At 41.4% G+C, this 15,431-nt stretch overlaps 1 protein-coding gene and 2 pseudogenes across 1 annotated transcript; all 3 read left to right on the top strand.

Annotated features, from left to right (window-relative positions):
• The first annotated feature begins 306 nt into the window (after positions 1 to 306).
• On the top strand, positions 307 to 2,458 carry LOC123396965 (annotated as a pseudogene).
• Positions 2,459 to 6,171: 3,713 nt separating this feature from the next.
• LOC123396964 lies at positions 6,172 to 8,289 on the top strand (annotated as a pseudogene).
• LOC123396001 lies at positions 8,169 to 9,233 on the top strand. The gene is made up of 3 exons (XM_045091027.1): positions 8,169 to 8,266; positions 8,362 to 8,517; positions 8,598 to 9,233. Exons 2-3 carry the CDS (start codon positions 8,362 to 8,364, stop codon positions 9,057 to 9,059), a joined length of 618 nt encoding a protein of 205 aa, XP_044946962.1. The 5' UTR covers positions 8,169 to 8,266; the 3' UTR covers positions 9,060 to 9,233.
• Positions 9,234 to 15,431: the final 6,198 nt, after the last annotated feature.

Here is a 15,431-nt window from a genome sequence, read left to right as displayed (position 1 = left end):
GCGTGTTTTCAAAAAAGTCCCTCCATTTATCACAATTCAACCCGCAGTCCTCCAATTAGTGGGAAAAAAACGTTTGCCTTTTACAAATTCACCCCTCCCTACGGCGTCTTCTTATCCATAGACGAGAGGCGGCGGCTGCACCGGAGATGCCGGAGGAAGGAGGCTCGACGGTCTCGAGCATGGCGTCGCTGCGCTCGCGGGAGGGTCGGCCCCGTGGGGGCGCGATCCACTTGGGCACCAGCCATCCGGGACCGAGACCGAGACCACGCCCTGCCCCGCCATGTCCGCTGCCGTGCCGCCGCCGCCATGCCGCCGTCCGTCCGCACGGTCTCCATCCCCTTCACCGACCTCAAGGTGAGCAGCCGCGTCCGGAGCCCTCGCTTCCCTCGCCACCCGCGGTGGTTATTATCGAGGACATCAGCAGATCTGCGAGGGAGCCATGGGGGTATCCTTAGCAACCAGGGGTCAAATTTTAGTCTTCCAGACAGCATCAAAATTTCATCTTTGGAGTCTTATCGAAATATAGTTTTTGCTACATTTTTTTCATCGATTCTGTGTTGTCTTAGCCAAATCAAAGCCGCGTCTTTGCGACAGTAGACAAACTGCATCTCTGAGACTATCGATACGGCGTAATTGTGTGTAATGTGATAACAACTCTGATTTCTTCCAACTGCAGAAATGTAAGTAAGATGATAGGATCAGCAAGTTGCCCAATGACATACTGGTCAACATTCTTGACCGTCTCGATTTCCGTGATGTTACAAGAACAAGTGTCCTCTCCAGACGTTGGAGTCAGCTTCCTGCCAATCTCTCACGGCTTCAAATAAGTGCTTGCGATTTTCTGTCCCCACAAACTAGCATATCTGATGATGAATTGGATAGAAATTTGGTTCGGATCAATGCATTGCGTAGGATCAACGCAGTCAATGCAGCCAATGCAGCCGTGGTCAAAGCGACAAAGAGCATACTGGCACACAGGGATCCAGGTGGATGCACCATCCGCCTCTTGAGCACGACGTTCTACTTGAGAGGTGATACCCCCATATCCGTTGGGCATACTGTTGGCAATGCCATGGCGACACTCAAGGTCGAGAAAGCCGAATTCACTGTTTTGACAGAAAAGGAAGAGTGCAAGATTGATGATCTGGTGAACTATGGCACACGGTTTGTGTCATTTTTCAATGAATGCCACGATGCATTTGCTGGTCTCACGCGCCTCTACCTGGAGAATTTGAGATTCCGTGAATCTGACTTTGTCTCCAACATCCTTGTCACTTGCAAGCAATTAAATTATTTAGGTTTTTTCAATTGTGCCACAGAGGATTGGATAACGCTCCAAGTTGAACACGCACAGCTCGGTGACCTTAGTATTGTCAATTGCTGTTTTGACATGGTCAAACTCACCTGGGTTCCCAATCTCACATGGCTGGCGTTTGAGATTATGGGATCTCCGCAAGAGCCACCACTGGTACTGGGCTATGTCCCATTGCTTGGGGTTCTGAGACTCTTAAATATTGCTCGCAGAATGGTCAAGTTGAGTACATTTCTTCATGAGACCTTTGTTGGAGACCTAACATTGGGGTTTAAATGCGAAAAGGTAAGTTGTGGGTTGATTGCTTTGTTTTGGCCTCAATTAATTGTTCTCTACTCATTCTATCACTTGCTTATTGTTGCAGATTTGGGTTCAACCAGAGTGTTTGACTAGAAGGCAGGCATATGTGTTCCAGCAACTAAGGTTTCTCAATCTCGTTAAAATTCCTGAAGGGTATGATCTCACCTGGACAATGTTCTTTTTGGAAGCGGCGCCGTCCCTGGAAGAGCTCTACATGATGGTATGTTCTTAGCTAATAAAGCTTGTTCTATTCTTACTTCCTTTTTCTTTACTTCTCGAGGAGTTGCTCTACTACCCGACTGGACGTCCTCACCTCCCTTGTTTTATTATTTCCATTGCATGATTCCATGTGACTGTGCTTTCACTTGGAGTCCAAAGTTAACCTCTTCTCCTATGGGTGCCATGCATGTAGGTAGTGGATCATAAATGTGAAATGGAGATGAACCAGGAGATTGGCGAGAACAAGGGCGTTGAGTGGGAATCACCCACACCAAATTTCAAGCACCACTGTCTGGCCAAGTTCATCCTCTTGGCTTTAAGGCTAAAGACTACATGGTGAATCATGTCAGGCGTGTCCTGAATGCAGCGGTGAATCTACAGGATGTGTACCTATATGATAGAATGGCATGCAGGAAGTGCTTAGATGAATTACAACCTGAGTGCCTGCATGATGCATGGGTGCGTTTCAAATGCCCAGGCGCGAATCTGCCGATAAAGTTCCCGTATACAGATGAGGATCAGCGCGCAGTCCGGAAGCGATTGCCCCGGGGCATTGGATCACTTGCCAAAATCCACTTCTTCAGATCTGTTGAAATAAGGGCTGAACATCAACCAAGGATAGATTGAGACTTGGCTTGTTTTTTGTTTTGTTTTTTGAAAAGGAGGAACTTAGCCCCCGGCCTCTCCATCAATCAATGCAAATAGTTTCAAAAAAATTATATACAAAAAGTGTTTGAAATATCAAAAATTTGTTCAATTTTGAGAATAAGTTCGTGTTTGAATTTTTTTCTTTAATTTCGGAAATTATTCTTGCTTTTAATAAATGTTCCAAATTTCAAAAAATTATCATTTTTCAAACTTTGTTCATAAATTCAAAAAATATTCTGGATTTTCAAAAAATGTTTTAAAATTCGAAAAATGTCTTTGCTTTTTATAAAAATGTTCTAAAGCTTAAATATTTGCCGTTTTTACAAAACATTCATAACTTCAAAAATTGTTTGGGATTTATGGGAAATGTTCGGTATTTTAAAAAATGTTGGGTATTTTCAAAAAATGTTCCGTATTTTAAAGAATTCTATATATAAAAAAATATCAATTTTTAAACTAAATTCTTGTTCAAAAATTGTTGTTAGATTTCCTAAAATGTTCTTGTTTTTAAAAAATGTTCCAAATTTCAAAAAAATGACATTTTTAGTTATTTTTCATAAATTTAGAAAATGTTCTGAATTTCCAAAAGATTTTTTTGCTTCAAATTCGAAGATAAACGGGAAATAGAAAGAAAAAAAGAATAAAAAACTAAAAAAAAAGAAAACAAATAGAAAAATAAAAAAGGAACAGAAAAATAAGAATAAAAAAGTAAAATATCAGATTTTCTTAAGACAAAAAAACTGTGCCAGCCAGTCGGCCGACCCCGTGTGCGTGAGCTCGGCAGTTCGCCGCAGCGAGCGGCGCATAGGAGGTCCCCGGTTTCCTCCGTCGCTATCCCGTGCAACGGCCCCCTACCCCACACCTGCCTTTCGCCGCGGGTCGGCCACCACGACTATCCTCCGCCCGCATCCCTTGCGACAACCGACGCCCACGACCGGTATCATTCGTTGCCACCACCTCCACTTCTGGGCTATTGTGCATGGCTGCGGGACAAGATTTGATTTCCTTGTGCAATCGGGAAAGAGTGTGACTACTGAGAAGTTGTAATCAGGATCCTCCATCACCTCCCGACCTTGGTCTTATTTTCGTCGACGTCGGCGATTACTCTGCTTTCTTAGTGCCGGCCTATATCTATACCTCTATACCTAATAATAAAGCGGCTATTGCTTCCGTCGAAAAACCCACCACGGTATTTTTAATAAAAAAAATCTTGTAATTTTTGTTATTCAACCCGCGCTCCATCATTTATTTGCAACGCAAAAGGAAAAAACGATTCGCTGTAAAAATTATACCCGTACGTATTGCCTCCTCCCGTCGACCTTGGGCCACCCTGTCCTGTGCCCAGGCCGCCGCCACAGTACTCGTCGCCGCGGCCGACCTCAACCGCCACCGCTGCCGATCTCAACCCACCCGCCTCCGCGGTTGTACCTCTCCCCGCTCACTGCCCCCATTGCGGCGCTCGAGCGCATCGCGTCGACCCTGGTCCATCCTGACCTGTGCCCAGGCCGCTGCCACACCACTCGCCGCCGCGGCTGACCTCAACTACCATTGTTGTCGATCTCAACCCACCCGCCTCCGCGGTCGTACCTCTGCCCGCTTGTTGCCTTCGTTTTGGCGCTCGAGCACAGCTTCTGGATCAAATCAACGCGACAGCTACAACGACTTGGGATGATGCGTCTGCTCGATGCAGAACGGCGGCGGCGCGCGGATAAGGCGCGGCGGAGCGAAGTACTTGCAGGTGGAGGCGGGCCTCCATGGCTCACACGGAGAACTTCAAGGTTATGGCGCGGCAACGGCGACTCCTTATGGCCAGATAGAGGCGCCTAACCCTTGCTCCCCTCATCGTATCCCCTCCTCTGACAGGAACTCATCATCTGGTGAGATCCCCTCCCCATGCCTCCAACCGTGTGCCAAGCACCGGCAAGAAATTTTGTTTTGTGGGAATTTGTTTGCTGATGAATGAATGTATTGAATGTAAGATTGCATTGTTGTAGAGAGAGAGAATGGAACACAACCTTCAGTTTATCATCTGATCCCATATTCTCTACCCCATGAGTGAAATAAGATAACAGTCCATTGATTAATTCACGTAGCCTCTTTGTTTTGTTTTGCTTGTTCCGCTTAATTTCTCGTCATGGTGGAATTAACAATGGACGGGTTGATTTCTCAACAAAATTGGATATGACTGACTACATTAGTTAGTTAGCTTATTATTTTAATAGATCAAAATGATTATAAAAAGATTAAAAGCGTGTGGTATTTTTTTCTCCCGTTGCAACGCACGGGCCCTTTTGCTAGTACTAATAAAAAAAATAAGTATTCTTAGTCCGTCATGCTATTTTACAAAAAAAAAATCCCTCAATGCCTTCTGTATTGCCTTCCCCAACGTCCAGGATTGATTTGCCGTCAAGCGTGACATACATACAGCCGTACAGGTGTACCGAGCCATGGATGCGCTGGTCACCTGCCTTAGGTGCGAGGACGACTAGCAGTGTGTTGGTGTTAAACGCAACAATGCCTTCTAATGTTGGTACGTGTCCACGTGCGTCTACATGTATGATCCGAGTAGGACTTGAATTAGCAGCTGAGTCGTATTGCTCTAGGTGCTAGCCTTGTACTACATATATCTTATCTTACCTATTAATAAAACAAATAGTGCTTCTTCCGTACGTTATCCAAATTGCCTTTAAAGTTCACTAAAATTATCCACCAATGCCACCTATAAGTTATAAAAAACGTTTCAAAAAGGAAAATCTCCGGACTAGGCCGGTCCATATATTACGCTCTGGGCGTTGGAAAAAGATGCAGCACATCTGTTTGGGCCGGCCCATCCGTGGGTGCCTGTTTTTTTAGTTTAGTTTTTTTATTTTTCTTTTCAGTTTCATTTTGTTTTTCTACTTTAAATAATTTATAACTTCAAACAACTTTTTTCAATTTTAAGAAACTGAGAATTTCAAAATAAAATATTCAAAAAACATATTTTTTTTAGAATTCAAAACTACTAAGAAGTTTTGAAAAATGTTTGTATATAAAAAAATGTTTAAACTTTGAGAAAATGTCCATGAAATAAAAAATTCAATGATTTTAAACAAAAGTCCGTGTAAAAATCTTAAAAACAGTTCGTGCCTCTGTTTTTAGTCTCATTTTTTATTTTCATTTTTTAGTTTAAACAATTTAGAACTTTGAATTTTTTTTACAATTTATAAAACTGGGAATTTTAAAATAAAAGTTTGAAGAAAATATAAAATGTTTGTGAATTCAAAAAATGCTCAGGATTTTTGTTAAAATATTCGCGTATTCAGAAAAATGTTTATAATTTTGAGAACATTGTTGGTGAAAACAATAAAAGTCCATGATTTTAAAAAAAAGTTTGTGTGTTATTTTTTGAGTGCAATTGAAAAAAATATTTGCTAATTCAAAAAATGTTCATACATTTCAAGAAATGTCCTAAAATTTTAAAGACATAATATGATCAGCATCATTGGAGATTATAAATTATAATTATTTTTCTCCCGTCGCAACGCACGAGTCCTTTTGCTAGTAAATAAATAAAAAGCGTATGATTTCTCAAAAAAGCAAAATTCTTCGTAGGCTCGTTCGTCTGCACCGGCGCCGGTAGGGTCTCGTCGGACGACAGGACCTCAAAAAGGCTCGGAGAGCTTCGCCGTCGCCCCCGTCTCGGGTATTCGGCGATGCAAGATCCGCCGCCGACGGGGGAAACCCCACACAGTACGCCTCCCCGGCTCCCCCCTCCCTTTTTTTTTTCTCTCAATGATCGGTAGTAGATTTGTCCCAGCGTATGCTCAGTTGTTCTTGTTCGCCCCCGTTAATTTCCTTAGATCTAGTCGATGGGGTTAAAAGCTGATCTTAGTCTTAGTCTATTTGTCTAAGTCGGCAGCAACTTTTTTTTTCTTGGCGCAATTTTCTTGGGGGAGGAAGATCGAGTAGGCTGCCTTTGAACCCAATTCCTTTCAGTGTCCATGTGGATTTGTCCTTAAATAATAGTTGATTTGCCAGGAAAATTTTATAGAGATGACGGAGACGAACTAATGTATGTCACTTTGCTTGTGAATTGTGTCCTACTGTTTTCTGTACTCTCATCAGTCATCAGGTGGTGTATCCCAGGCGGATCGGTTGCTCCAATCTGCAATCCAAAGGGCTCGCCCTCCCAGCAAGATGATGGTTCTTAAGGTGTCAAAGTGATACCATCATTGGATGACCTTCCAGAGGTATAAACTTGTGATCTAAATTGCAAGTAAATCACCATTGTGTGTGTTAGAGCCAGGTGCACAGATCTAGATTATAGGGAAATACTGGTCTGCTTCTGCTTGCCGAATAAACACGAAGAATAGTCATGTTAGAATTCTGTATCAGTTTTGACTACCTGAGCGTTCGTGTAATGTTTTGCGATATTGCCAAAACACTAAGCACTTGAGCTGTAAGTCTGTAACCAGTTTTCTCCAAGAAAGAAAGTGTATACAGGCTTGGCTGCCATTGGCTTTATCTTAACTGTCCACGTTAGCTAGTTGCTTTTTTGCTTCCAGTAGTGGTGGAAGCTTGAATTACATATGATGGATGGCTGCTCTTTTATCTGGCTAGCTAGATTATTTCTCTGGCTCAAAATTTTCAGATTTACTATTTATGCCCTCTGTAGAATGTACAATTTTTAATTTTTCTTTGTCGCTATACTTGCTCATCTATTGTATCTGATTGTGTCACATCGTATGCTATGTTGACATAAATGCACAGAAATAATTCTTGTGGACAGCAATATGTCTGTAAGATTGCAATTGTATATTCACACTTTCTCTAAAGCTCCTATATGGCTATAGTCCCAATCCATTCGCTGCAATTACATCCCAGTGCAATTATGTGTACTACAGCAAGTTTGTGCATATCAGTTCATAAATTTCTTTTATAGCCCCAGTTACTATTCTGACGTGCTTCTGTATCCAGGATATCTGTCAACGTATTCATGCCCGAATGCCACTGTGAGACGCTGCCCGCTTGGGTTGTGCATCTCATACATTTTGGAGATCATGGAGATGCTATCCCAACCTTGACTTACGTCAGAAAACACTAGGTTTGGATGGAGATCACATCAGCAAAGTTGATCATATTCTGAAAAATCACTCGGGCATTGGCATGAAGAAACTAAGGATTGAACTTTTTGACTGTGACAAGGTTGATTCCTGTTATATCAGTAGTTGGCTTCGTATTGCTGTTACAACAGGAATTGAAGAACTCACCCTTTATCTGCCAGCTGCCCCTGAGGACGAAGCATACTACAGTTTCCCATGCTCGCTTTTATTTAATGGGAGTGAAAACTCGATTCAGTATCTTGACATAGGCATCTGTGCCTTTCATCCCACGGTTGGGCTTGGTCGCTGGAGAAGCTTGACAATCTTATATCTGAGGAATGTGCTGATTGCTGACAATGAGCTAGAGGGCCTTCTTTACAATTGTGCTGCATTGGAGCATTTGGGACTCCTGAATTGCCCTGAGATAGTTTGCTTGAAGATACCTTGTCTGCTGCGGCGGCTTAGGGTCCTGAGAGTGACTGTATGCAGAAATCTGCAAATGATAGACAGCAATGCTCCAAATATCTTCATTTTTGACTTCTCTGGTAGCTTAGTATCAATTTCATTGGGTAGTGCATTGCAAGTAAAGAATGTGCGCATGTAGTGTTTAGAATTCGGTCAGTCCAACATCGTCTTGCATGCTCGGACCAAGCTTCTAACCTATGCGCCAAATGTTGAAACGCTTGTCATATCCTCGCCTAATGAGGTATATTCTGAAAGTTTAGATGAGTATAGACTAGTTATTTGCATATAATAGCTGACGTACCTAGTAATATAATTAATCTGGATATCTTTCTGCAGATGATCAGCACACCAACGCTATCTAGCAAATTCCTCCACCTCAAATACTTGCATATTTCTCTAATTGGAAATGAAGCTATTTCACCAGATTATGATTACCTTTCTCTGGTTTCTTTTCTTGAAGCTTCTCCTCGCCTGGAGACTTTCATCTTGGAAGTAGGTTACTCTCATCTTGCAAGCATACCTATTGTCTATTGTGGAACTGCTGATGTGAGAATCTTGACTTTTCTATGTAGGTACGTCAGCCTTACATGGAGCATGAGTCAGTTATTCGGAATGCCTCGCAACTGAGGCGGCTACCACAACAGCGCCACACCAGCCTAAAGAGTGTGACGATAGTGGGCTTCTGCTCCGCAAAGAGCTTGGTCGAGTTGACATGCCACATTGTGGAGAACGCGACATCGCTCGAGCACCTCACCTTGGACACTAGTCATGGTTGTCAGAGTTCTGGAGGGTGTAGCGTCAATATACCTCGGAGAATGTACTATATGGAGAGTGGTGCTCTAGAGGCGGCCTCACGTTACATGTGCATCCCGATGGGGGAGGATATCATGATGGAGACTGTCAAGGCGCGTTTGGCTATCGGATTACATGTCATGAGGAAAGTTCCCTCCAGAGTGGTGCTAAATGTCGTGGAGCCATGCAGTCGGTGCTATGGTGTTGAAGATTTAGATGATGTTGAAGATTTAGATGCCTGATTAGCATTGTTGCGCAATGTTGAATCATGCCAAATTGTATAGTCTATGATGCATCGTTTCCAAAACATCAGAATTGCTTGATGATAGTTGTGCCCACACAAGATTAGAGGCCAGCATGTTTTTACTCGTGGATGTTTTCTAGAAAAATTATACTGTATTTGTGCTAGTAACAGTGTGGCGTATTTGTCAGCTGCCTTTGAATCTCACTAATTTTGCGCATGCATGATCAATACTTCCTCCGTTCTTAAGTATAAGTTTTTTTTAGAGATTTTACTAAGAGACTACATACGAAACAAAATGAGTGAATTTACACTTTAAAGTATGTCTATATATATATCCGTATGTAGTTTTTAATGAATTTTTTAAAAAGACTTATATTTATGAACGGAGGGAGTATAAGTTGAATTCTCCTACTGGTTTGAGCAAAACCTTCCTACTTCATTCTCTCTCACAGAATGTCGTATTGTATTTCTTTCCTTCTATAGAAATCCTGCTGCAGGAATGTTAGCAATGTGCATTTTGTTTTGTGTTCCGACCAATATCTCTTTGATAACTGAAGAACCAGAGTTCAGGCGATATGTGCCTAATAACTTTTTTTTTCCCCTCTGGGTAATAGTTTAGAGCTTTTTTAGGATGCTGAATTCCCATTTTTCAGAAGAAGAAAATAACATGTTCACATTCAAAGAGATTTGCCTATGGGCGATGCCTTGCTTAAAGGTGGACAATTTCCAATATTCCTTGGATAGACCTAAGCACATGATCGTCGAACGATTGACCGTTATTCACTTAGATCAAAGAAATTAGAACATACATGAACTGCAAAAGTCTCTCTATATATAGGGGCGTGCTACCGACGGTCGGCGGATCTTTTGAAAAGATCCGCCGCCTCGCGAGCCGTCTCATTCTGTTGACGCAAGTTGTCAGTTTTTCTTTTTTAATTTCCTATAATAATACTTTTTGCAAAGCATCCTCTTCTCTAATTTTCTGTAATAAGGTCTTAGTTGCGAAATCCTTTCTTTTCTAATTTCCTGCAACAAGTTCCTTGTTGCAAAACCTCTTCTTTCTACTTTTCTGCAACAACATCGTTGTTGTAAAAATTACAAACAGATCTCTCGTTTCATCAAATTTTCGTAACAAGACCATTGTTGCAAAAATTACAACTACACCTCCGGCCGCATCGCGCACTAATACAGTCGTCTTTTGCTGCCGCTGTTCCGCAACAACGTTGTTGTTGCAGAAACTTGTAGTACACATGGACACGCGCTTGGCTTGACCGTTGGTCGTGAGTGCTCGGTATGCAACAAATCATTTATTTTGTTCAAGCCAACTAAAATAAGGGATGTGTTGCAAGAACTGTACTAGGACAAAGATTGCTTATGAATCGTTCCAAATCAAATCCAATGGCTACGGATGAGGTGGACACGTGCACAAACATCTGCTGGTTGAACGATAGTGTTTTCAATATATATAACCAAAAATACATCCGGAATTCTTTGAGTCACGGCGTTTACGCAAAACTTCTGCTGGAAGAACTGGAGAAGACCAAAGCCAATGCCACCTCTTCTTTCCTTCGGAACTTCAACCGCTGGAATTTCATTTTCTTAGGCAAAACGCTGCAATGTCCTATTCTTCGCCTAGAGCGACGAGTTGTCGCCATAACGGGCACATGCGCGCACATGGGCCGGCCAAACTCTGGCAGCCCAAGGATACCAGCGGTTTTATTCTCTAGCTTCCACTGGTTCTGTTTTCGTCTTCACCACCGGTTTTCACCTATTTTCTTCTTTCCCCTTTGGTCCATATTAATTTACCTTATTTACTACAATGTAAAAATAATCAGCGTCATTTCATATGGAAGGGAGTAATTATTTAAAGAAAAGCAATTTCCCTTTTTATTTGTATTTTTAATTCTAGTTTAGTTTCCTTTCTTTTTTTACTTTACTAATACATGATTATTTATTACTATATTTTTTAATTAATCATTAAAATATGTATAAAATCATGATACCTTGCATAGATTCATGAATAATTCTAGAATGCATAGGTATTTCTTCAAAAATCATTAAAAAAATCAGTAGTATGTTCATCAAATCGCTTAAAAACAGATAGTCTGTTTTTAAGACCCATGAGTTCATGGTTTATTAATTTTTTTTGGTTTCCTTCTTAAGAGTGTAGCATTTTTTCTTGTGCACGAGAAAGCCGCATGCGGGCGCCTTAATTGGGTCCACTCATAATTTACCGTTCATTTTTAGCACAAGGCGGAGAACACGAGCTCACACTCATGCCACCTCTTTAGACTATGCATCCACCCATGCAATTTTTATTTTAGCATGTTTGTACTAGTATCAACCACCATTTTAGCCAGCTCAACCACACTATCTTCCCTCATGAGGAGGATGTAGGCTGGAGTAGAGGCGGGAAAGGTGAACCATGTTATCATGTTCATATGTCTAGGTCTAGGTTGTGTCATGCCCATGTGGTGTATAGAATTATGCCAATGTGGAGTGTGTCGTCGTTGCATGTGAGAAATGGCTCATGACTTACGAACGTTGCGGTCTAGGTGGTGGTGGTTGGAGGTTAGCTCCTGCTCAGGAGCGCGTCTTTCAGATCTCCACCGGTAAGATAGATTGGTTCCCTACTCTAGAGGTGGGCTAATCCTTCTCTTTCTTGCAAGGCCGTCATGGTGGTGAAGATGAAGCATTAGAAAGATGGAGGTCCAGATTGATAAAGAGCTAATCTCGGATGGCTGCGTGGGAGTGGCTATGGTACCCGCTGCACAATTTGGTTGCACACCATTAAATCTAGAGGCTGAAGGGCAACCTTTCTTCTTCCTCCCGACCAAGATGCCAAATGGGAAGCATTGCATCCTCACTATGGAGTTTATGTTGTGGTGTCATGAAGGCTTCTCCTTCCCAAGTGGTTCTGTGCCGACAACGACGAGGTTGTGCCTGTGAGGAAGATGCTACGAACTAAATCACGTTTTCCATCGGTTTGTTGGGATCCTATTTCTAAATATAAAGGACTACCTTTTCTTATTCCCCTTTAGTTCTAGATCATTTTGTAAAATATTGTGTACAACATCTGTTTTATTAATGGAGCATCGGGGCAAAAGTAATGCGGAATATGTGGGATTTCTCATAAGGAATGAGTTTAGAGGTGTTGTGTAGGTTCATAGTGTAATCACGAGCAATTTTTTAGGGAAAGACATCATAGAGCTTCAGTGATTATCAAAAAAACTAACAGTGTTTGATATTACATTAAGAATAAAACTAGGCCGATCCACATGCCAAACAATCAATAAAGGCCCCTTTGCATCACAAGCAAGAATAAAAAAGTTGAGCAGGGTGTCACAAGCAAGAATAGGTGCCACCATATTAATTTCCCTAAGACAATGATCACAAATAATGGAACTAAAACCTTGAGCCAGATGGGTACACTCCTCATAAATCACTACCACTTGACCAAGTGAATTACCACAATTCTAACTTCAACGACCTCCGAACATAACTGTTGACAATGATTATTCCCTCCGTTTCTAAATATAAGTCTTTTAATAAATTTTACTAAAAGACTACATACGGAACAAAATGAGTGAATCTATACTCTAAAGTATGTCGATATACATCCGTATGTAGTCTTCTAGTAAAACATCTAAAAAGACTTCTATTTAGAAACGAAAGGAGTATATTGCATGCAGATTGACGAGCTAGGATAAGGCCATCCTGGAGTGCGTATGCTTCCGCCGATAAAGCGTTAACAACATGCTCAATGCCAAATGGGCTAGCGAATATGCATGGACATACCATTATTGTCGTGGGTAAAAACTCCCTTTGCACACAAACCATTCTCAATGAAGAAGGCAACATTAGTATTGATTTAAAAAAAAACTTCATGCAGACACTCCCAGCCCTGGCGACCTATATATATACTTGGTCGTACTAAGAGAAATACTAGATAATCTTCCCAGGAACAACCTTGTGACATTGCTACCATGAATACCAACAACCAGTGGCAGGTAACTCCTTTGATCCCACACCAAGAAGATGGGGCATTGTCGATTATTTTTGCCTTTTTTCAGAAACACACAACACATGCACATGCTCACATACACACAGATACACTCATTGCTACGAACGCAAGCATGCGTAACCTATTACTATAAGCACCTTCAATAGACTAACCCCGTGTGTCTTGAGATTGATGAATTCCCCATAGGCACCTCACTATCTTCAGGGACGTTGCCTCCCACCGAAAAAATATTCCGTCTTTATGAGAAACCAACATGTGAAACTTGGTCGATTTTGTTGCCTGAGTAGAGCTTCAAGGACACAATGGCCAATACTATCAAAACTAGATATCCATGAACCATAGCCAAGGTTCTCATGAATTTTTGCAACTCTTGAACATTTGAACATGCATATACTCACGATGAATCTTGCACAAAGGACATAGGATACTCGAGATGATATATCTATTAGATAAGATACCCTTAGAAGGAATAGCTCCATGCAGCATTCTTCAACATTTTTTTTACTTTCAGCGCTACCTTGAACCTATGTACCTACGCGGAGTTAGGGTTCAACTCCGAAGAATTCAAACTATTGGTTCGTGTAGTTTTCACCCATGCTCATGTTCCCACTCAGTGTAGTATGCTGATCTAACCGTAAACAACCCTAATCTGGTGTAGTTCCAAGAAATATAATCCTCTATTAGCCCCATAGCCGTAGGAATTTTTAGGATCCTGACTACATCAATCAACAAAATAAATCTCCGTGCCCCAATTCCTAGTCTCTAGCTCTGCCACTTTATAACCACAATGTTGCCTCTAGTAGGGAACACTTTCCTTGAAGGACTATTAGGGATCAATGGGATCATTCCAAGTATTAATTTGGTAACCATCACTCACTCTCCATACATTTCCTCTTTTAAAATTCTCAATCCCCACGTGAATACTTCATGAGGTGTATGATGACCCCTTCTTCAATTCAACATTGAGGAGATCATGTGAAGGGTAGTATTTTGTAGCACCTTGGTACATATGGATCCTCGCTCACATAATAGTAGCTTGTTTAGCAAGCATTTCAAAATTAAAACTTTGTAGCCAAAAAAGGTAAGCGGTTGCTTGTGACCCATGTAGGGCATTAAGATGTCGTGTATGTCTGGTTTGGCGCTTGTGCTTCGTCCAATGGGTTGTGTTTGTAGCCCGCCTGTTCTAAGTTCCATAGTGGGTATGGGACACTCATGTGAATGCCCTACACATCCTTGCTCTAGAAAATTGGCTTCACAGAGCAGTTTATTACCCCTTCCTTCCAATGGTGAGAGGATATTGGTGCCTTGGAGAAGACTGCTAGCCGGGGTAAACCATTCTATTTCATCCCTATCAAAGCGGACTTAGTAATTAATAGACGATATACAAGACATGATCGTCTTTATTGACAAGGAGAAAAGCCACGCCAATTAACATCTTAAGAAAACTCCATTCCACCCTATCTTAAACCTTGAGCATGCCAATCTTTATAGCACACATGACATACTTCCCATTCCACTTTTACTTGATTCTATGGTAAAATCGATACACCGCCAGTTTGTTATCCATTATCAGCCGACCAAGGCCGAAAGCACTTTGATTGAATGACACTATCCTTCCTAATATAAGATTAAGCCTCCATGCTAGAACCTTACAAATAACCTTGTAGAAAACACTACAAAGACCGATAAGACTATATTGTGTTATGTTCTCAAAGTGGCTGCCTTTGGTAATCAAAGCAATGATCGAGCTTGTTCCAATTTTATAGAACTAAACCAGAGGTAAGAGCTCTCATGACTTCATTGGTAAGCTCGCCACCCAACAATGGCTAGTAAATTTTGAATAAAATAACATGAAGATCGTCTAAACCAGGAGCCTTGAGGTTGCCAATATCTAAGATGGACTTTTTAACTTCACCATGAGTGTCACGAGCACATAGAGCTTCATGGATGTTGCGGTAACACATGGCTTCACTTTTTTAATAACCTCCTCAGAAGCATCCATAACTTCTACTAGTGGACAAGTTCTAGAAGTAGGAGTTAATATGGGACATCGGCTCCTCTTATCCCCGATCAAGTTGTCATTATCATCTTTTAACTGCTAAATCATATTGAACTTGGCACATACATGCAAATTTATGAAAAAATGATGTATTTTGATCACCTTGTTTCATCTAGTTTGGATGACTATGTTGTATCCATTCACCTCTTCTTTCTCTTGAATTTTCTCAATTTGGATATGGGTTTCCTATTATTTCCTATTTGCCTTGTCCTACATCAGACCAGCCATCACCAAATCCATTTCGTCCCGCAGAGCCCGTAGATGACGTTGAGGGTCTTTTAATACGT

The sequence above is a fragment of the Hordeum vulgare genome, chromosome 5H, assembly GCF_904849725.1.
Source record: "Hordeum vulgare subsp. vulgare chromosome 5H, MorexV3_pseudomolecules_assembly, whole genome shotgun sequence".
Classification (NCBI taxonomy): Eukaryota; Viridiplantae; Streptophyta; class Magnoliopsida; order Poales; family Poaceae; genus Hordeum; species Hordeum vulgare.
The sequence above is the reverse complement of the archived record's forward strand: the minus strand, read 5'-3'. Positions and strand labels throughout refer to the sequence as shown.